At 51.6% G+C, this 22,472-nt stretch overlaps 1 protein-coding gene across 6 annotated transcripts; it reads left to right on the forward strand.

Annotated features, from left to right (window-relative positions):
- The first annotated feature begins 7,018 nt into the window (after positions 1-7,018).
- On the forward strand, positions 7,019-20,834 carry ABCG4 (ATP binding cassette subfamily G member 4). 6 transcript variants are annotated; one of them, XM_070803525.1, is made up of 15 exons: positions 7,019-7,391; positions 8,124-8,376; positions 13,435-13,552; positions 13,672-13,804; positions 13,936-13,986; positions 14,376-14,521; positions 15,667-15,790; positions 15,918-16,032; positions 16,228-16,370; positions 17,332-17,430; positions 17,654-17,822; positions 17,909-18,009; positions 19,294-19,452; positions 19,630-19,748; positions 19,887-20,834. In XM_070803525.1, exons 2-15 carry the CDS (start codon positions 8,139-8,141, stop codon positions 20,110-20,112), a joined length of 1,941 nt encoding a protein of 646 aa, XP_070659626.1. In that variant the 5' UTR covers positions 7,019-7,391; positions 8,124-8,138; the 3' UTR covers positions 20,113-20,834. The 6 variants fall into 6 exon arrangements, with proteins under 6 accessions (XP_070659626.1, XP_070659625.1, XP_070659628.1 ...); XM_070803524.1 differs by having other exon boundaries at positions 7,384-7,473; XM_070803527.1 differs by having other exon boundaries at positions 7,384-7,473; positions 19,972-20,834.
- The last annotated feature ends 1,638 nt before the right edge of the window (positions 20,835-22,472 follow it).

Below are 22,472 nucleotides of genomic sequence, written 5' to 3' on the forward strand. Positions count from 1 at the left end.
TTTTTTGATTGGGTTGTGTGTATATGTGTATGTGAAAAGGAACATTTTTAAATAGAGCTTCTAAGAGTCTGGAGTATGCCCACAAGGAAGCAGGCTGCTGAGTGGAGACAGAGGTCACTGGAGTAGCAGAGACCAAGGGAAATAAAGCATTTTGAACACCTACTAGCTGTAGCCTTTCTTCTCACCCTCCAGTGAGTAATCCATGTTAGGAGCAGGAGAAAAGGTCACAGAGAAAATCTGGGCAGACACCTGGTTGGTTCCATGCAAAGGGTACAAAGGGGTGTGGTGGGAGTTCAGGTTCTAGGAAAAGAAAGATGGCAAGCTGAGACTGCGAGGCAGAGGTGTGTGGATTCTCAAGGAATGGGAGACAATGACTTGGGCAGAGAACCTTGGCATTCTGCACCTTTGAAGAACCCCTCATTTTCTTCTTATCAAAAGGAAATGGCAGTACATCACAGCTAAGAGATGGAGAGAGAAATATCACACTTTATTTATTTATTTTCTTACGCTGAAGCCCAGTGTCTTGGTTTTAGGTTCTTCTAATGGGACTTACACATAAGCAACTGTTATGACGTATGAAAAGCTGTTCAGATTTCATGCCTCTGACCCTTAAGCACACTTAAGCTATTCACAACTGCATTACTCTCTATTACACAGTATGTCTGGCAGTAAATTGAAACTGAAGTCACTCAGGTGTGTCTGACTTTTTGCGACCCCATGAACTGTAGCCTACCAGGCCCCTCTGTCCATGGGATTTCCCAGGCAAGCGTACTGGAGTAGGTTGCCATTTCCTTCTCCACACACTTTAAAAATATACTTCAATATTGCTTAATTTCATTATATATGTTATAGTCTTATATTTTTAAACAAACTTTTAAAAGTTAATTGGGTTTTGGCTGCACTGGGCCTTTGCTGCTGTGTGTGGGCTTCTCATTGCAGAGGCTTGTCTCGTTGCAGAGCATAGACTCTAGGCAGGTGGGCTTCAGCAGCTGAGCACTCAGGCTCTGTAGTTGTGCGTGTGGGCTCTAAGGTGCTGGGCGAGGCACATAGGCTCGGTAGTTGCGGTTGCGTGTCCCAGAGCACACGGACTTCAGTAGTTGCAGCACTTGGGCTTGGTAGTTTCGGCTCTGGGCTCAGTAGTTGTGGTGCATGAGCTTAGTTGTTCTGTGGTGCGTGGAATCTTTATGGACCAGGGATTGAACCCATATCCCCTGTATTGACAGGCAGATTCTTGTCCATTGCACCACCAGGGAAGTCCTAACAATAAAGTTGTTTTTTTTTTTTTAAGTAACATCAGGGACTCCTTGTAGATACCACTCCACTGCCTGGACTCAGGTGCCTATACCCATCTTTACTACCCACCTCCAACACCTCCGTCTTCATCCACCACTCTTTTCCATTTCCCCAAGTAGACAGCAGAGGGTCCTCCCATTGACAAATACACTTGATAATAATCTATTCAAAGATGAGAGACTGTCCTGGTGGACAAGAAACCTAGGGTGGTGGAAGCAAAACTGAGTCAGTTTCAAAGTCCTCAGTCCAATTTCTGCCCAGCTCCCATAGGATCCTGATACCCTTCCCTTTCCCCAATAGGTCCATAAATCTCCTTATCAACTGCTTCTCCCACAAATCTGTGCCCAGAGCACCCTGTGTCTGCTTGATTACTTCCTGGCACTAAGCTGAGACAGGAATTTTCTGCTTCTGCCTTGCGCCTCGTAAGTCAATTACCATCAACACTTACCTATCTGGGTCTAGGGAACCTGTCCTGGATGGAGGCTGTCTTGGTGGTGATGGGACAGGAGGTTCTGGAGTGGGAACTGGGGAGGATCTTAGAGACAGAAGAGGATCAGTGGCAGGGAATGGAGGAGGTCTATTTGAGGAAAGGGGGAAGGGTTCATTGAGGCATTGAGGAAAAGTCCAGGGTAGGAGATTGGAAGTTTATTTGGGGGATGAGAAATCAAAATGTACTCCCAGACTAGCAACATCAGCATCACCTGGGGACTTATTAGAGATGTAGATCCTCTACCCCCACCCCAGATGTTGAATCAGAAACTCTGGGGGGTTGGGGACCATGATCTGTGTTGTAAGGACCCCTCCAGGGGATACTCATGTGTGCTAAGCTTGAGAACCACTGTTCTTGAGTTACAAGGTGTCTTCCAGGAGTTAGAGGTGTGCATACTATGGAATCAAAAGTCCTGTCTGGGAAGGTATACGGAGGGAGTTGGAGGTATCTCCCAGAATGAGAAGGGTCTACCCTAGTGACTTCTAGAAGATTGGAAAACTTTTGTATCCTAGAAGAGGGAAAAAGCCTGTTTAGGAGAGTGGAGATGGATCTGCTTCATAAAATGGGAAGGTGACACTACCAGGGACTGAGCAAGCTTGACATCGTAGATCAAGTCATGGTTTAGAATGTGTAGTCTTGGATTTGGGTCCCTGGATCCACCACATGAGCTGTATGACCTCACACTAGTACTTAACATTTCTTAGCTTCAGTTTCCTCATCTGAAACATGAGAGGATAATAACTGGCCTTAGTGGTCCAGTGACTAAGACTCCCATTCCCAGAGACGAGGCCCAGGTTCAATCCCCGGTCAGGGAGCTAGATCCCACATGCCGCAACCAAGAGTTTGCGTGCTGCAACTAAACAAACAAACAAAGAACCGTGCATCCTGCAGACAGCAACTAAATACCCTGCATGTCACAATGAAGACTGAAGACCCTGCCGGTCAGAGCTAAAACCCGGTGGAGCCAAATAAAACAATCACGGTAACAAATACTGGCCTCTAAAGCTGTGAGGGCCGGTTAGACTGTTTAGTCAACAGATAGCCATAGAGTGGGTTTTCTGTGTACAAGTTCTGGGAATTCAGGGGAGAAAGAGAGAGACCTAGCTCCTTCTTCAGAGCTCATATCCCTAAGATGAGAGCCGAGCACATAGAAGACGTTCAAAAAATGTAGTTCCCTCTCCTTTGCCAAGGAAATGAGAGATTCTTCTGGGGAAAATGAAATGACTTTGAACCATGGTAAGTCTGACTTGGAAAGTAAGACTTAGAGAGTAAGGATGCATGATCTGTTTTTGAGAATGAAAAATCACCAGTCTAGGCACTTGAACACTTGAATCTCATAAGAACCTTCTGAGGTAGATATGCAGGATTTTTATCATCCCCACAACTTGAATGACACTCAGAGAGGTAGAGAAATTTGCTTCAGTACAGAATTAGTTAAAGCACCAAGGGTAGAATGCACATCTTCCAACTCCAAATTCAGGACACGAAAGAAGTATTCACAAAATGGGGAGAGGGTGTTCTGTGTCCTAGAGAATGTCCCAGGGAAGAGACAGCCTTTAGTAGGCACATGACAGGTGTTCTAACCCAGGGAATTGGAAGCTTCATCTAGGGTAGTGGCTCTTAACTTGGCCTGCTCAGTGGGATCAGTTGGGGAGCATTTAAAAATACTAATACCCAGATCCAACCTTAGAAATCAGCATGAACTGTTTAGTTATCTAAGCATCTTTTGAAAATCCCCAAGTGATGTCTAGTCTCAACCAAAGCTGGGGACCACTGCTTTGGGGCTGGGGATGTGAATCACACAGGGTGGAAACCTGGTAGAAGACTTGGGGATGTTGATCTCTGAGGATAGGGAAATCTGTCCTGAGGAATGGGGACAGAGCATTCCTAAGAAGGGGAGGAAATTTTCCTGAAAATTGTCAGGTTATATGCCATGGAATGGAGGAGAATGTCCTTAAGCTGTGAAGGTTATGAACAGCCTGTCCAGAGAGTGGAGGGAGACAGTCCTGCAACAGGATTTCCAGGGGCTTCACAGCAGAGTGGGTAAAAAAAAGGGCTTTAGGGTTTAAGCCCTTTTCTGCTGCTAATTAGATATATTTTCTTGGCACATGGCTTTACCTCAGAAACCTCAGAAACTTATGCCTCAGTTTCTTTATCTGTAAAGAGTTGTTGTAACACCTGCTTGTAGGGATACTGTGAGAATTAAATGAGATAATGCAACTATGTTGGGGGGGTAGCCTATAGTAGAAGACTGAAGGTTACCTTGGAGAATAGAGGGTCCTGAGGAACAGTGGTGATGTGGGGCATGGGATCAGAGGAAGGTAGAGAGGGCTGGACCTGAAATCTGTTTGCAACTCTAATGTCGGGAGCTGCTTTAGGCATTACTGACCAAATGGAGGCATGGCCCCAGGATGAAGGAGTTAGGACTTGTAATTATGACTTGTTTTTTCCTCTCCTTGGCTGAGTTGACTGAAAAGGAATATTAAGGTGTTTATTGTTCTGGAGAGGAGTATGAGAAGGCACAAAGCCTTCTGCAGCTGTGCTCAGAAAATAATTCATGAAGTTAATCATTGACATTTGTTTAAGGACTTTTATAAAAAGTTCCAGGATGAGCACACAGGCCGTAGCTTGAGGCCATGGGAGGGATTGCTATCTGAAGCCTATTTGTGAGGAGAATGTTTATGGCAAAAGAGTTTACTGAATTTAGGGCTTAGAAATGATTAAAACAGTTAGAAGTTAAAGATTTAAGGAATGTTGTAAAGTTAGCATATTTTACTATAGCTTATAGAAGTTAGGAATTTTTAGAGACACTGCTCTCCGCCTGGGTGCCCTTTCCCAATAAAGTCTCTTGCTTTGTCAGCACATTTGTCTCCTCGGACAATTCATTTCTGAGTGTTAGACAAGAGCCCAGTTTCGGGCCTTGGAAGGGATCCGCCTCCCTGCAACAAATGGCGACTCTGAAGGGGACTCTTCTTCGTTGAGACTGACATCCTGACCACTCGGGGTACTCAGGGGCCAACTTGCCTGCCAATGGACCAGACCCAGTGGCCGCAACTGGGACCCTTTTGTCCATGGTCTCCTCCTGACGTGGACAACTGGCCAGAGTGCCCTGACTGGTAAGGAAGAAGAGACTTTATTGACCTCTCTCCCCTTCCCTCTCTCTTTTCTCTCCTTAAGCCTTCCTATCCTTCCCCGTTTTTCTAGTCCCCCGGTCCTGGATGCAGGAATCTGGTCGAAGGGCCCACAGCCTGAGCTGAGGATTGGAGGCTGATCACCTCCTCTTGGCAGAGAACTCGAATTCTGGTTCTGGTCTGGTCTGATTTCTGGTAGGGCCAAGTTCCAGTCCTCCCTTCTCTGGAGGCCCAGGGAAAAGTCCCATAACGCTTGGGTATCTGTAGGTGGCAGGAGACATCTGTAAGGCCACCCCTTTCGCACTCCTCTCCCACCTCCTCCCCCTTCTTCTTTCAACCTGGCTCACTTTCCTCCCTTGAAATCTTTGATGTTAGTACTTGGATCTGAAGTTCTGTGTCTCTATAGGAGGTTTTCTGAGAGACTGTATTCTTGTATTTAAGGGCTTCCCTGGTGGTGCAGAGGTTAAAGCGTCTGCCTGCAATGTGGGAGACCTGGGTTCGATCCCTGGGTTGGGAAGATCCCCTGGAGAAGGAAATGGCAACCCACTCCAGCATTCTTGCCTGGAGAATCCCATGGACGGAGGAGCCTGGTGGGGTACAGTCCACGGGTGGCAGAGTCGGACACGACTGAGCGACTTCACTTTCACTATAGCTAGAAGCCTTTTTAAGAGATAGTGAGCTCAGGATGATAGGGGTAAACAGGATTTAGGAAGATAAGTAGTAAACTGAGGAATGTAGCATGAGTTACAATGTAAATCACAAGTTAACTATAGGACACATTAGAAGAAGTAGATAATAGATGGTAAGGCTGATTCCGAGAGAATCACTGAGGCAGCAACTCTGTTTGAAGAGCAACAATGATTTATGGACATAATAAATCTGGGTGAGGGGGAACTGAAAATGTCAAACCTCTGACCTAATGCTTTTGTAAAAGTATAAAAGAAAATCTTAAACTTGAAATAAATAGGTAGTCCAAGAAAACTGAGAGGCTGTCTTATTACTCGCTGACACCATTCATCTCTTCAGGTTGAATCCCTGGCTGCTGGAGCTGGACTCTGGCACTCTAAGTCACGGGGCAGGGCCTGGAGATGTCCTGCAGGGGCCGCCAGACTCCAGGCTGCAGAGAGGCTGGGGTGGGCAGGAGTGGGGGGGAGGTGTGACCTGCGGAGGAGAGGTTTGACTGCTAGTAACCTCTGCTGCGGTAAGGAGAAGCCTCAGCAGTGGCAACAGCCTCCCCTCCCATCCATCTTTGCTATGTGACAGGTGGGAACTTAAAAGCTTGGGTCACGTGTCTCAGCTGGCTAACCTACTTACCCCTTGAAGACTGGAGCTGGGGCAGGCTGGGGCCAGGAGGAGATGCCTGAGAAAGGCATAGGGCAGGGGGAAGACCCTGGAATGCTCTGGGGTCTTAAAGGCTTGTAGGGTGAGGGTGAGGACGCACACGTGTGTGAGAAGATGCCAAACACAGTGTTCTGCTCTATGCCCTGGCACACATGTACCTCCAGCATCAGGCGTTGTCTGTCTTAAAGGACCGAATTTGCCTGGGAGAACCGAGATTTCTACAGTTGGAGATGGAGAAGGAAATGGCAACCCACTCCAGGATTCTTGCTTGGGGTGGGGGTGAGGGTGTCCCATGGACAGAGGAGCCTGACCGGCTGCAGTCCACAGGGTTGAAAAGAGTGGATGACTTAGTGACTAAATGGCTATCAGCTGGAGCAGGCTGGGCTCTGGGTACTGGTTTAACCTTGGAGCTGCCTCTGAATTCTCCAAAAGCAGTTCTGTCCCTTTTTGACTGGTCTCCTGGTCCTCAGAGAGGGAAAGGGGAGGTGGGGAGGATGTCCCAAGACTCTTGCTTGGGAATTCCTAGGGGATGCTGAGCTCAAGGGCCAGAATTGAGGGAAATTGATGCGGGGTGGGATGGTGGTGCAGACAGGCTGGCAGCTCCACAATCCCTTGAGAGTGACGGAATCTGCAGCCCCCCCCCAACCCCTCCCCCACCACCATTGTATAGTCTGAAATTCAGGGACCTGTCTCCACTGAGCGACTTCAGCTCTCTTCACCGCCTCGGAGTCGGCCTTTTGCCACCAATCTCCAGTTCTGGGTCCACACTTGCACTCTCTCCCGCACCCCGCGTAGCTGGCGCTTCTCTCCCCTTCGCCATCCTCGCTCCCCGCGGGGTGCGGGGAGGCGTGGGCCCTTTAAGAACCGCAGGACCGGCTGGCAGCAGCTTGGGCAAGGGCGCAGTCGCCCGGCGGGTTCGGAAGGACAAGGCACCAAAGATCGGGCTTAGGGAACCGGGTGTGCTCGGCCGAGAGGGGTAGGGGCACGCCCCAGTCGCCCCTTTGCAGGCTTGTCATCTCTTTTCTGACCTGAGGCTCGAGCCCTCCCCTGTCGCCTGCCCCGCCCCGGCCCCGCCCCGGCCCGGACGCCGGGTTCGGGAGCCGGGACACCGGGCCCAGTGCCGCAGCCAGAGGCAGGTAAGGAGGACCTAGAGTCTCCATCCTCAGCCCGTGGCAGCGCTCATCATCTCAGCTCTGCACCAGCCCAGGGCGCCTCAAGGTGACCAGGCTTGCGGAAGATGGGAGGGGAATGACCCCCAATGCGGCGCTTAGTTGGCAGTGTGGGTTTTGAGTCCGGGTGGTGAGCCCGTTTGAGGCGAGAGTCCAGGGCGCGGGGACCCAGGGCCGCCGGCAGGAGGGACTGGCCAGGGCACCTCGCCTAGAGATGGGGAGGGAGGCGCAGCGGGAGGCCCAGAGCCTCCTCTTCCTCCGCCTTTGCCTGGCCCATCCTGCGGTCACCCTGCTACCCTGATTTCCTAGCAGGCAGCCTCTGCCTGCCGCCCTTTCTGCACCTCCGCTCCCCACCCCACCTCACCCCCCTCCCCCGCGCCCCATCCAGTCCCCAGAGACTGGTGGCCTGCAGGGTAAGGAGATTAGAGCCTCCGCGGGGAGGAGGGAGCGGGTGCAGGCTTCGAGGGGCCCGGCTGGGGCTGGGGCTGCCTGGGACCGAGGAGAGGTGGGGACTGAACGTAGCTGCGCCGTGAGTGGTGGTCGGTGGAGGGCAGATGCTCTGGAGGTGGGACGTGGGAGCTTCCGGTAGCCGATCTAGCCTGAAAAGGAGGCGGGGAGGCGAGGGCACATGAGAAAGCAAGGAAGCTCCGAGCCAGGGATGGAGGTCTGCCCCAAACTGAGCAGGGCCTCTCCCTTCAGGTCGGACTTGGCGTGATGGCAGAGAAGACTCTGGAGGCCGTGGTCTGTGGACTACGACCTGGAGCTGTGGCCATGGCCGTGGCGCTGGAAGATGGGGCGGAGCCCCCGGTGCTGACCACGCACCTGAAGAAGGTGGAGAACCACATCACTGAAGCCCAGCGCTTCTCCCACCTACCCAAGCGCTCAGCGGTGGACATTGAGTTCGTGGAGCTGTCCTATTCTGTGAGGGAGGGGCCCTGCTGGCGCAAACGGGGTAAGGGAGCAGTCTGGTGGGGAACTGTGGGCCCCCATGAGTTGCCTCTTCTGGAACAGGAGGCCTGGGTTTGTCTCCTGTTCTACAAATCCTGCAGGAGCCAGTCCACTAAAATCTCAGCCCCTCACTTACTCTGTGAACAGCTGAGGTGCCAGGGTCTGAGCTCCCTTCACACCTGTAAGCACCAGGGGGCACTAGGTTCAGTGAGTTATTTCCTCTTCTAAGTTGATGCTATTGCTTCTGGTCCTTGAGGAATTGTCCTTCTTTGTTTCAGGTAGAGCTCCTGCCTTCTAGGGTGGATATGAGAAAGTCTGGGCTGTATGGCAGCAGTTGTCCTCAGTGGTTAGCAAAAATCCTTGGCCCTATGGAGCACTGCTAATTTTACAAGATATTCTCATTCCTGTCTTCTTACTTCATTCTTGCCAAAGTTCTCCAAGGCAGGGAGGGTGAAGGGTTGGTAGGATAGGTGACATCTTGTGGTTTAGTTGCTAAGTCTTGTTCGACTCTTTTGAGACCCCATGGACTGTAGCCTTCCAGGTTCCTCTGTCCATGGTATTTCCCAGGCAAATTGGACTGGGTTGAAATTTCTTTCTCCAGATTTGCCTGACTCAAGAATAGAACCTGGGTCTCCTGCTTTGCAGGTGGATTCTTTACTTCTGAGCCACCTGGGAAGCCCTCTCTATGTTGCTAATATGAAAACTGAGGCCCAAAGAAGGTGAATAACTTGACTGATGTCACACAGCTAATAAGTGGCAGTGTGAGGACCAGAAGCCAGGTTTCCCAGCTCTCCTTGCAGTGTTCCTTCCTCTCTCTTATCTTCCCTGGTAAGCATTCCCATCTCCACTGCTTCTCTCTTTAGGACAGGTGGGTAATGGGGTTGCCTGCGGCTCCAAATTCTCTGAATCCTCACTATCTCCCATCTTTTGCCCCTAACCCCTTCCCCCTGCCATGGGCAGGTTGAGCTGGGAATAGAGAAGCTGGGGTTTCCCCAGAGCCTGGGTGTGGATCAGGGGTGGAGCTGGAACATTCTTCTCTGAGGTTTAATAAATGTTTGGGGTGCTTCAGAGCAGAGTTGAGCCTGATTCTCTCTGTACTCCCTACCCTCACTCCCATGAGTGACCAAAAGATCACAGGGTCTGAGTCACTAGAATTTGAGATATCTGGGCTCTCTGCTTAGTGCCCTTGGTCCTGAGGCCAGTTTTGGGGCACAGGAGGTACCTGTTATTTCCTTAACCCTCAGTTTTAAGGACTTCCCTGGTGGCTCAGACGGTAAAGAATCTGCCTGCAATGTGGGAGACCGGGGTTCGATCCCTCGGTTGGGAAGATCCCCTGGTGAAGGGAATGGCTACCTACTTCAGTATTCTGGACTGGAGAATTCCATGGACAGAGGAGTGTGGGTGGTACAGTCAATGGGACCGAAAAGAGTTGGACATTACTGAGCAACTAACACTTTCAGTTTTAGGAGAAATGAAAATGCAAAAGAAGTGTCTAGATGGGCCAACTCTCTGGTGGCTTCAACTCAACTCACTAGCCACAAATGGGCACCCCGACCAGGTCCTGCCCTCCTTTGCCCTTGCCAGCCCCATTCTGTTCTACTGGCCATTCTGCCATTTTTGCGTCCCTGGTCCCTCTCTCTGCCCTCTGTACTCCTCTCTCTGCCTGCTTTTCTCACGTGAATCCCTGTCCCTTTCTTTGGAGAACAGAGAGCAATTAGAGGCAGTGGTAAAGAATCTGCCTCTTGATGCAGGAAACGCAGGAGACACAGGTTTGATCCCTGAGTCGGAAAGATCACCTGGAGAAGGAAATGGCAATCCACTCTAGTATTCTTGCCTAGAGAATCCCCATGGACAGAGGAGCCTGGTGGGCCACAGTCCATGGGGTCACAAACAGTTGAACATGACTGAGCATGCAGGCACATTCAGTCATTTCAAGAGGAAAAAGAATAAGGGTCATGGAGAAAGGGAGATTCTGACTTTCCCAAGTCAGAATTTGTCACCTGCCTCTCTTAATTATATATGACATTTCTTGATATTCAAAACACTTTTCTATTAATTATTATTAACCTCACTTAATAGTCATAATAACCTTCTTTTGTCCTTGGGAGGAGATACTACTATCCTTATATTACAGATGAGGAAACGGAGGCCCTGAAAGAGTAAGTGACTTCATAAAATTGCAAAGAGAGTTACTGATAGAGGCAGAACTAGAACTCTGGTGGGTCTCCATCCTGAAAGCCTGGGAGGCAGGCCCTTCCCAGGTTGAGCAGTTGGGGTCCAGCAGGAGGCCCAAGACATGGGTTCTTAGCCACTTAAGCTGCGTGATCTTGGGCAGACTGCCTACCCTCTCTTGCTCTCACTTTCCTCACCTATAAACAGGGATGATAAGAATACCCACTGCATGGGCTTGTGCAGCTCAGCTGAGACATTAGCCATGAAAATGCTCTGTGAAAGGCAAGCATTAAGATAATATTTGAATTCGGCATCAGAGTTCAGTCAAGTGCTTGGTGGTGATTAAATGAGGGGAAGGTTCATCATTGCCGATTTCTTCCCCTGCAGAAGAAGTCACTTCTTGTGAGTAGCTCTGAGAGGCATATGCTAGTGTGCACAGCCACACGTCTCTCTGATTGATGGTGACAATGACTGAAGCAGAGGGTTGGAATTCATGACGTCCCTTCTCCAAGTAAAGAACTTGCTGTATGACCTTGGGTGTCACTGGATGTCTCTGGGCCCTAGCTGCCTCATCCATGTTGCTATAGCAGTGACTGAGGCAACGAGCTTTGTAAACCAGAAAGCACCATCCAGGCAGTTAGTATGATCAGGATCCCACAGTGGGCACCAGAGGATCCCCTGTCTGATGGAATGTGTTCAGAAGGACAGCTGGGTGCTGTGGAGGGAGGGTGAAAGATCACATCCCTTCACTGCCTCTGCTAAAGAGGTAGAATGGAGGGAATTGGGCTCCACGGGGGATGGAAGAGAGTGGTAGTGAGTGTTGGCTGGTAGGGATTGGTGTTTCAACCTCACTGAGGCAGGCCTGTAAGCAGGGCAGGCAAGGCCAGAGTCTTTGACTTCATCTTTCCTATCTACCCCCTTGTCTTGGCAGTTGACTCAGGAATCTCTGCCCTCTGCTCCCTGGATTGTATTACATATATGTTGTTATACAGCACCGTTTTCCTCCCAAAGCCTGGAAAGCCTCTGCCTTCTTTTTCCATTTTGAAATGCTTCTCATTCTTCAACACTTAGCTCAAATGCCACCTCTTCCATGAAGCCATTCCTGATTTTCCCCTTGCCCCTCTACCCTCATCAGTTCTATTTTCTAAATTCTCATTGCACAAGACTTATGCTTCTATGATAACCCTTACTTTATCTTTCTTCAGATCTATAGATGATTTCTTTTTTAAAAAAGTACTTGTTATTTGTGTGACTGTACTGGGTCTTAGTTGCCACATGTACTATCTTCAGTCTCCGTTGTGGCATGCGGGATCTTTAGTTGTGGCATGCAAACTCTTGGTTGGGACATGGGGGATCTAGTTCCCTGACCAGGAATAGAAACTGGGCCCCCTGTATTGGGAGTGCGGAGTCTTGGCCACAGGATCACCAGGGAAGTCCCCATAGATGTTTTCTTGTCCATCTCTTTTACCTAGACTATCACTGTCTTGAGTGCAGGAACTGTGACTCCCTTGTTTTTTTTTTTTTTGATTGAGTGTCTGATACAGAGCTTGGAATGTAGTGTGTATCAATAAGCATTGTCACATGAAATTAACATTAAAATGTCACTTGCTTTTAATGTGCTCTATGTACCAAGCACTGTGTCATATACTTTACATACACACACACACACACACACACATATATATATATATATATTTCTTTATTTATGGCAGCGCTGGGTCTTGGTTGCTGTTCGGGCTTTTCTCCAGTTGTGGTGAGCAGGGGCCGCTCTCCAGTTGCCGTGCGAGGGCCTCTCATTGCGGAAGCCTCTCCTGTTGCAGAGCACAGGCTCCAGGGTGTGCAGCTTCAGTAACTGTGGCACACAGGCTCAGTAGTTGCGGTGCACAGGCTTGGTTGTTCCGTGACATGTGGGATCCTCCCAGTACAGGAATCTAACCCATTTCTCTTGCACTGGAGGATTCTTTACCACTAAGCCACCAGGGAAGCCCTAGTTTACATATATTATCTCACGGAACCTTTATAGCAACCCAATGAGATAGATACTATCTTACAAGGAAGCACCTTACAAATGAGGCATCTGGAGCTCAGAGAGGTTAAGCAACTTGCTGCAGGTCACACAGCTAGCTGGTGAGTGTGGAGTCAGAATTTGAATACAGATCCAAGTGACTCCAAATGTGTACTCTTAATGCATATGCTGCCTCCCAGTGAGTGAAAGGTGAGATTTTACTGGGCCACATTAGGGGCTGCAGAGATAAGCCCGGTGGGGAGACAGAGCACGCTGATGAAAGACTTTTAGGAGGAGGCCAAGGCTCTGAGAACACACATTCAGAACACTTATTGAGCATCTACTACATGCCAGCCAATCTGCTAAGGTTACAAAGATGAGTCACACACAGACCCTGTCCGCAAGGAGCTCACTGACTAAGAGGCTGGGGGAGGGGGCTGAGAGGCAGGCACCTCAAGTAACAAACGTGCTGGCAAATGAGGAGTGCTGTGGGATTAGAGGACAGTTAGCTAGCTCAGACTGGAAAATTGGAAAAGTCTTCCTGGAGCGGGTAAGAGAGTGAGCACCGTGTTTGTAGAAGAGAAGTAGGGTCTTCTGTTGGGTCCCCTCTCCATACCCATCCATCAGATGTGGGGGTTTTCCCATGGCTTTCGGAAGAGCACTGTCACCTCGGGTACGTTGACATTAGTGGTGGTTGCTTCTGGGGGGACAGAATGAGAGGGTACAGGTCATCACTGGGGCTCTGAGGGTCACTCTGCCATCCTAACCAAGTCACGGTGAGTAGAGACTGCCTAGTTCACTGATAGCCGTGGCTCCTAAGAGTTTGAGGTGTCTTTGTTCATTGAAGCGCTGATCAAAAGTTCCTCTTTTCCTTCCACATTGCAGGTTATAAGACCCTCCTTAAGTGCCTATCAGGTAAATTCTGCTGCCGGGAGATGATTGGCATCATGGGCCCCTCAGGGTCTGGCAAGTCCACGCTCATGAACCTCTTGGCAGGATACAGGTAAGGACAAGGCTGGGGTGGAGTGGGGGCAGGGCCCAGGAAGAGAGGAACCCTGGGGAGCGCGGAAGAGGTTCTGGAGTGACCCTGACCTCCATCCCTAACTGAGGGCGTCCCTGCAGGAAGTCTGGGATGAAAGGGCAGATCCTGGTCAATGGGAAGCCGCGGGAACTGAGGACCTTCCGCAAGATGTCCTGTTACATCATGCAGGAAGACATCCTACTGCCGCACCTCACGGTGCTGGAAGCCATGATGGTGAGAGCTGGGCAGCCACCGCCTCCTCCCAGTCCCCCAGGTGCCTGCCGTCCCCACTCTTTCCATTGGCCAAGGGGTCAAGGCCCTGCCGCCCCCACGCATATCTGATCCGCCCTCTCTCTGGGCCCCAGATCTCCGCTAACCTGAAACTGAATGAGAAGCAGGAGGTGAAGAAGGAGCTGGTGAGTTGGAGGGTGGGGGTGTGGGGGGGTGGTGTGGGGAGGGGAAACAAGGCAGCTGCCCTTTCCAGGCCCTGAGATCTGGGGTGCCCTCGATTTGGGTAGGAGGAGAGGGGTGGCCAAGGTTGGGATGCTGGGTTTAAGGGAGATGCTTATTTAAATTGGGGTGGTGGGACTTGCCTGGTGGCCAAGTGGTTAAGACTCCACATGTCCCTTGCAGGGGTCCCAGGTTCCATCCCTGGTCAGGGAACTAAGATCCCATATGCCGTGCTGGGTGGCCAAAAAAATTAAACAATTAAAAAAATTTTTTTAATCAATAAATACATCGGGGTGGTGCTGGGGGAAAGCAGAGACTCTGAAGCTGACCTGGGCTGGATCGGGGGCCGGGCCAGGTGACGGAGATCCTGACGGCGCTCGGCCTGCTGTCCTGCTCCCACACGAGGACAGCCCTGCTCTCCGGTGGGCAGAGGAAGCGCCTGGCCATTGCCCTGGAGCTGGTCAACAACCCACCTGTCATGTTCTTTGACGAGCCCACCAGGTAGTTCTCCCCTCCTCTCCTATTGGGCTGCCCCCTCCCCTCAGCCCAGAGCCAGAACTGGAGGCTGCATCCGCTCCACTGCTGGAGACCAGAGCACATGTTTGCAGCCTCCTGGGGCCAGAGAAGAGCTCCACCCCTGCCAAGCCTGTTGCCTAGCAGCCCTATCCTTCACCCTCGCAGAAATCCCCATGTCCTCCCTGGCTGATGCCACCCGCTCCTTCTCTCCCCCACAGCCAATCAATCACAGAGTCCTGCTGAGTTTACCTTCTTTCTCCATCTCTCAGATTCACCCCACCCCCATTCTTAGTGCCAGTGCTTAAATTCAGGACATCATCAACTCTTGCCTGCATTTCTGCAACAGACTCCTCTCTGCTTGTCTCCAGGCTCTCCCAGCCCATCCTTCCTCCAAACTGCAACCAGAGTGAACTTTCTAAAAGACAAGTCTGGCAATACTCACTCCTCTGCTTAAAAACATGTAACGATTCACATTTGCCCTCAGAATAAAGGCAGAGGACTTACAAGGTCTGGGGCTGAACCTACTTTTCTGGCCTCACATCTTGCTTCACGCTGACTTGTATTTTATGCTCTAATAAGATTGAATCGCTTATTATTCTCTTCGTCAAGCCATGTGTTCCATGCCTTTGAGCCTTGCACATGCTGTGTCTTCTGCCTGGAATGCCCTTCACCACTGCACCTGCCCTTGCCCCCTCACTTGACTTAGCTCTTTCTTCTGCCAGACTCACTCAGGAACCTCCTCTGACTCCTCTCCCAAACCTTTGTACAGCAGAGGTGAATTCTCCCCTACTTTTCATCCCCTGTTTCTACAGCGTGGTCCACATTGTCTCAAATGATCTGTGCATTTCTCTCTCTCCCTTCCAACCAGAGTCTATGTCTTATTTATTTGTCCTTCTAATCCCAGTGGCTAGCATTCAACAAGTGCTTAGTAATTGCTTGTTGCACCTAACTGTAGTCTGGGCTTCTTGGTACCTCCAAACTCCTGAATCATACAATGTGGATGGGATATAGGGGTGGCCAGAATGACCCCCTTCCTGCCAGCTCCCTCGCCCTCATAGCAGCTGCCCCATCCAGCACTCCCTTGGCCATACCCACCTCACCCTGCCCCCTGGTGGCCTCTCTCTGGACAGTGGACTGGACAGTGCTTCCTCTTTCCAAGTGGCGTCCCTCATGAAGTCCCTGGCCCAGGGGGGCCGAACCATCATCTGCACCATCCACCAGCCCAGTGCTAAGCTCTTTGAGATGTTTGACAAGGTGAGGGTCTCTAGGACTCAAAGGTGACTGACCAGTGATGGGGAGCGGGCCAGGGATCAGTCAAGGTGTGGTGGGACCTGCCTGACCCACTCGTGCTATTTTCCTTGCCCTTCTTTTTCTGCCTCAGCTCTATATCCTGAGCCAGGGTCAGTGCATCTTCAAGGGCATGGTCACCAACCTGATCCCCTATCTGAAGGGGCTCGGTTTGCACTGCCCCACCTACCACAACCCGGCTGACTTCAGTGAGTAGGGGCCTGGTGGTCCAGGCTGGGATATGGTGGCGGGCCAAACCTAGGGGTCCAGATCATGTACTTGGACCTCCTGGAGGCAGAGATCTCACTGTCACCTGCCTTCCAGACACACTCAAGGAAGGGCTGGCTTGCTCTTGGGAAGCAAGGAGAGATCTTAGCTGAGTGCACCCCCTCTGTGTTCCCCAGTCATCGAGGTGGCCTCTGGCGAGTATGGAGACCTGAACCCCCTGCTGTTCAGGGCTGTGCAGAATGGGCTGTGTGCCATGGCAGAGAAGAACAGCGGCCCTGAGAAGAATGAGGTTCCCACCCTCTGTCCCCCTTGCCCTCTGGTGAGTAGGGGTGGAGGGAGCAGGATGCAGAGTTGGGGAGGGGAGACAGGACTGTGGACATGGCCCAGCCAGAGAGGCTGTGCCTCAGAGGCATCCCAACCACTGGGTACTAGGAAGAACCCAGGACTTGGAATAGACCTACTATTAGCTGTGTGACCTTGGGCACATTACTTAACCTCTCTGAGCTTCGGGTTTCTCATTCATTTATTTGTTCAACAAATTCTTACCAAGCAAGTGTAGTGCCACCTGGTAAGCAAGGTTGAATCTGTTTCTGGCCTTGTGGCCAGTGTGGTTTACTGTCATCTTTAAGTTGGGGGTGATGATATTTATTTCACAGGCTTATTGGGAGGACTAATTAGATTAGTCACACAAAGCTCTTCCTACTCTAGCTGGCTCTTTTCCTGAAATGGGATACTGTGACCCCAGGGGACCAGGAGGCTTATTGTTGCTGTTGTCATCATTACCACTGTTAAAAATATTATCGTGAAACTGGTTGCATAAAGATATTATGCCCTTAGAATAAATGTATTCAATGGATTAAAATTTCCCCAGAATGACTGGGAATTCCCTGGCAGTTCAGTGGTTAGGACTCTGTGCTTTCACTGCCTAGGATGTGGGTTCAATCCCTGGTCAGGGAACTAAGATCCCACAAGCCATGCAGCTCAGTCAAATAAAATAAAGTTTAAGAATAAACAACTGATCTATTCGTAGCCACCATAGGTGTCCTTGACTCCTCTTCTGTCTCCTCCCTCCCCACTTCTGTTTACTCCCTCTTTGTGTCTCTCTGAATCTCACTCTGATTCACACCTCTAAGGCCAGCTTCCAGGTACCCAGCTCAATAGTGGAGAATTCTGGAGGACCCTTGTCCCTGGGGACAGGCTCAGGGGTTTTCCCACCAACTGAGCTGGCTGCATGGTGGGTGGGTGGGGCAGGCTCACCTGATCCAGTTTCCTCTCCCCAGGAAGTGGATACCATTGAAAGCCACACCTTTGCCACCAGCACTCTGACGCAGTTCTGCATCCTCTTCAAAAGGAGCTTCTTGTCCGTCCTCAGGGACATGGTGAGACATCAAGTTGGAGGAGGGGAGGCTGGTGTTGGCCTGGCCTTGTGTGGTGTAGGATCCCAGCAGTGGAGATGGTGATGGGTCCCCCTCCCAGCAGCCCCCCCAGTGCTCCTGTGGGTCTCTGTGCCCGTGAGGGCACACCCACGTTCCTATGCAAGTGTGACTCACCCATCCCTAGCCTGTGATCCATCCTCTCTCCTCATGATCACCCCTCACACAGGTCCTGACCCACCTGCGGTTCATATCCCATGCGGTGATTGGCGTGCTCATTGGTCTCCTCTACCTGCAAACTGGCAACGATGCCAACAAGGTCTTAAACAACACCGGCTGCCTCTTCTTCTCCATTCTTTTCCTCATGTTTGCCGCCATGATGCCAACTGTGCTCACCTGTGAGCTGAGATGCCCTGGGCATGGGCGGGCGTGGGGAGCATGGGGTAGGGTCAGGGTGCTATGCCTCATCAGCCTGTGTCTTCAGTCCCCTTAGAGATGGCAGTCTTCCTGAGGGAGCATCTCAACTACTGGTACAGCCTCAAAATCTATTTCCTGGCCAAGACCATGGCTGATGTGCCCTTCCAAGTGAGCCTCTTCCTCCTACCTCCCTGCTGCCTCCCTCCTATCTTGCTCCTTCCATCCTTGCTTCCTGCCCCCACCTCAACCTTGTTACATGCCATCCTTTCCTTCACTTCTACTCACTTAGCAAGAGGTGGTGAGTACCAACCATGCACCAGGCTCTTTGTCAGGCACTGGGGATGTAGCAACGATAATGACAGAAGTAGTCTTGACCTCATGGAATTTATGTTCCAGTGGAAATAAGAGAGATCAAACAACACATGATGAAAATAATAGCCCCACAAATGACTTTTACTCAAGGCAGCAGAGAACAGCATGGGCCCTGGAGCCTCGCTGCTCCTCGTTAGCTGTGAGACACTGGGCAAGGCACCTAATCTCTCTTGGCTTCAGTGTCTCCATTTGTAAAGTAGAATGATGATAATATCTACCTTGGGATTGTTTATGAGAATGAAATGAGTTAATACAGGTACAGTACTTAGACTAGTGCTTGGCACATACTGAAGTACCTAATAACGTTTGCTGGGTTTGATTGTTCTGGTCACCACCACCCTCTTCCAAGCACCAGGGTCACCAGTGATCCATAGGGTACCTTTGAGCAAATTAGAAGAGGTGTCCCTTCCCCAGGGCGAGGGTGCACCGTGCCAGGGTGAGAAGAGTACAAGCGGGGGCTTGGCTTCTGGCTGCCTCTTGGTTGAGGGCCTCATCCAGGGAACAACCCTCACTCCTGCACTTGATAGTCTCGGTCCCTGTTGCCCAGGAACTGATGGGGACAAAGGCATCCCCAGGTGGCGCTAGTGGTAAAGAACCCGCTTGCCAATGCAGGAGACATGAGAGACACAGGTTCAGTCCCTGGGTTGGGAAGATCTCCTGAAGGAGGGCATGGCAACCCACTCCGATATTCTTGCCTGGAGAATCCCATGGACAGGGGAGCCTGGTGGGCTATGGTCCACAGGGTTGCAAAGAGTTGGATATGACTGAAGTGACTTAGCAGGTACAGCGGGACAGAAGGCTCTCATATGTAAAGGAATTAACAATATAAAGAATATGCTGGTCCAGATGGGATGGATCTTCAAAGAAGTCACCAGGCCTGCATGGGTCTGAGTGGGCCTGATGGAAGATGAATGAGGTTCTTAGAGCCAGGGAAGGGGACCCATGTCAAGTTCATGTGACAGCATGAGCAGGAGTACAGAGGACCAGGCATGGACACTCTAGCAATTGCTGTCCTAAAGGCTCCTGCCTGGGTGGAGTTGAGGGTCTTGGCCGCTGCCCAGCCCCGTGCCTGCTCCCCAGGTGATATGCCCAGCTGTGTACTGCAGTATCATGTACTGGATGACAAGCCAGCCGGCTGAGACCAGCCGCTTCCTGCTCTTCTTAGCCTTGGGTGCCTCCACGGCCTTGGCGGCCCAGTCTCTGGGGATGCTGATTGGAGCTGCCTCCAGCTCCTTACAGGTGAGTGGCTGGCACGTGGGGACCCCCAAGAGAGGGGCCGGAGTCTGGTGGGAGGAAGCAGGGCCTGGCCTAAGGAATGGGATGGATCTCTGGGAAGCCTGGGCCCCACCCCAGCCCCGGTCCTGAGTCTGTCCTGGTCACCCCTGCGATGGCCCGGTCCCCTTCCCTCCCCTGCAGGTGGCCACCTTTTTGGGTCCCGTCACCGCTATCCCCGTCCTTCTGTTCTCCGGTTTTTTCGTCAGCTTCAAAGCCATCCCCAGTTACCTGCAGTGGAGCTCCTACCTCTCCTATGTCAGGTCAGTACCCCTCCCCTTACCATCTGCCCCTGCTCCTCCTTGCAGGAGGTGAGAGATTGCACCTGGCCTCTGGCAGTTTGCCCAGGTGGCAGGGGCCCTGTGCTCTGCATCCTGGCTCTGATGCCTGTGATTGCCTAGGTATGGCTTCGAGGGTGTGATACTGACCATATATGGCATGGGGCGAGAAGACCTGAGCTGCCTGACGGAACACTGCCCTTTCCAGAAGCCAGAGAACATTCTCCGAGCCATGGATGTTGAAGATGGCAAGCTCTATGTGGACTTCCTGGCCTTAGGCATCTTCTTCCTGCTCCTGCGGCTGCTGGCGTACCTTGTGCTCCGCTACCGAATCAAGTCCAAGAGATAGAGCTCTGCCCTGGCCTGGGCCCCAGCCCTTCGGGACTGTTTTAACCTTGTAGACTTGAGCCCTCCCCTCTCTCAGCTCCTTTGCAGGCTGGCTGGCAGACTGCACTCCCAGCCTTGGCCCTAGGGGTGGGGGTACCAGGCCTCTCTGCCATGCCCAGGAGTCTTTCCAAGTTGATGCAGTCTGTAGCTTCCTCCCTCCTCTCTCCAACACCTGCATGCAAAGACCACTAGCAGGCTGCCACCCTCCTTCCTGCCCCGCCCCTGACACCCTCCTCTGTTGTCTGCCTGGGAGCCCCAGGCTCTCCAGGCCCCCTCTTACAATTGACCAAAGTGGCCCCCCTTTTGGGTCCCACCACACAAGTGTTTGTAAACTGGCTGTTATAAGGTTGGGGTTCTAGGGCTGGGTCCCATTGAGGTCCCCTGGATATCCTGTTGGAACAGGGCAGGGACAGGCTCTGGAAGTCTCTTCTTCCTTCTCCTCACCTCTCTCCACCCTTAGACCCTGGCTGATCTGGACAATCTGTTGGGACAGGTATCTGGATCTGTCTGGACCATCCCTCCCAGTCCTAGGGGTTGGAGAGGCCTGGCGCCTTGGGCTGTCCCCCGGACCCATCTGGTCGGGGCTGGGCCTGTGGCTCCTCTGCAATAATGTCTCTGTTTCTTTCCCGTCTGTTGCTGGAAGTGGAGAATGCACTTTATTCAGGGGTGGGGTGGGGGTGGGGTGGAGGGGGTGGTGGTGAGTGGGTGGAGACTCAAGTCTCCTTTCTTGCTGTTCATGTGGTCCCGCAGTGGTCCCTCCCCTCTCCTGAGTTACAGGCACATGTACACTACACAGACAGGCAATCTCAACCCTACACACACTCGCCGTCCCCCCGATAGCTCAGAGGAAGGGTGATGGTGGCATGGTGGTGGCAGGTGGTGTGGGGAGGGCAATGCCAACCTCTTCCTGGGGCTCCCACTTTGACTCTAAGGATGAGGCTGGTGCTGCCCAGGCCGTCTCCAGGAGCTGCAGGTGTCTACGCCCCAGTCTTCCCTTTTTCCCAAGCCTGGAGTGGCACAGGGTACCAACTCCCTGGCGTTCAGGACCCCACACAAGCACAAAGCGCGAGCATAAGTTAGACATGGTCACTGCCACCCCATGGCTCTTCTTTTGTGTGTCAAGCTGGCAATGTCACTCCTCCACCCCTTCCACGGCCACTTGCTGCTCATTCAAACTCCTGTCCATGTCCTGCTACCTTCTTCCTATCAGCCAAGGTGGGCCCTGGGTGTCAGAGCAGCATGGCCGGGGCACCAGAGTGACAGATGCACCTAGAACGTGTCTGACTTTCCTGGGATGGCTGGGGTCCAGGCTCATTCTACTTCTGATTTCCTCTTCCCCTCGGGCACTTGTCACCCTTTCTTCCTGTGCACATACCTCTCTACCTTCCTTACCCTGCAACGGATTCTCCCCATCACACAGAGATGCCCATTGTATTTGTGGGATTTCACTCATTATTAATAAAACCTATATTTATACAGTATGCTGTGTGGAAATGTGTGTAGCTCTGGCACTCGGTACCATGGGCGAGTCTTCAAAGCTCTTGGCAAGAAGTCTATGCGCTTTAGGGAGCTGTGGCAATGGATGGGAAGTCCTAGATGGAAATCAAGCTGGTGAGTGTGTAACTTATGAGATATCTGTATTATGCTCCACCTTACAGAAGCATCTTACAAATGCTTATGTTCTCAAGGGAGTCTCAGATCAAACACACATTATCTCTCGTGACAACCCATTTTGCAGATAAGAGAGCTGAGACTTGGGTTAAGTAACTTGCCAAAGGGCCCTGAGTTAATGAAAGTGGGAATCAGTTCTGGCAACCAGGTCTTCTGCCTCCTGCCTCATCCTTGGCATCAGCTGATGACGCTTATTTATGGTGGGTCTGCAAGCTGTGTGCTTCCCAGGTGGCACTAGTGGTAAAGAATCTGCCTGCCAATATAGGAGACTCCAGAGACGTGGGTTCGATTACTGGGTGGGAAAGATCCCCTGGAGGAGAAAAGGCAACCCACTCCAGTATTGTTGCCTGGAAAATTAATGGGCAGAGGAGCCTGGAGGGCTACAGTCCACGGGGCTGCAGAGTCAGACACGGCTGAGCACACACATACATACACACACATGCAAGCTCTGTGCATGGGTTCTGTGTCTGTTGCATGGGTATGTTCTTGCTTGACTGATAGCTGGCTCTCTTTCCAGAACTCACTGAACCCTGGTTCCCTGATTGTGCCTATGGGAGAGAGGGGAGGGTTAGGAGTCGTGAAGGCAGTGAGAAGCAGAAAGCTCCAGGGGCCTAAGCCCCAGGATAAGAGTGGCAGGGACCCCACTGAGCT

Source organism: Bos indicus, chromosome 15 (genome assembly GCF_029378745.1).
Source record: "Bos indicus isolate NIAB-ARS_2022 breed Sahiwal x Tharparkar chromosome 15, NIAB-ARS_B.indTharparkar_mat_pri_1.0, whole genome shotgun sequence".
Classification (NCBI taxonomy): Eukaryota; Metazoa; Chordata; class Mammalia; order Artiodactyla; family Bovidae; genus Bos; species Bos indicus.

What these genes read in the sequence shown, in the direction of transcription:
- ABCG4 (XM_070803525.1), top strand. Translation starts at nt 8,139, where the DNA reads ATGGCAGAGAAGACTCTGGAGGCCGTGGTCTGTGGACTACGACCTGGA. An exon ending in TCTTTGAGATGTTTGACAAG is followed by an intron (nt 15,791 to 15,917) that starts GTGAGGGTCTCT and finishes TTTCTGCCTCAG; the next exon opens with CTCTATATCCTGAGCCAGGG. An exon ending in CTGCCTCCAGCTCCTTACAG is followed by an intron (nt 19,453 to 19,629) that starts GTGAGTGGCTGG and finishes CCTCCCCTGCAG; the next exon opens with GTGGCCACCTTTTTGGGTCC.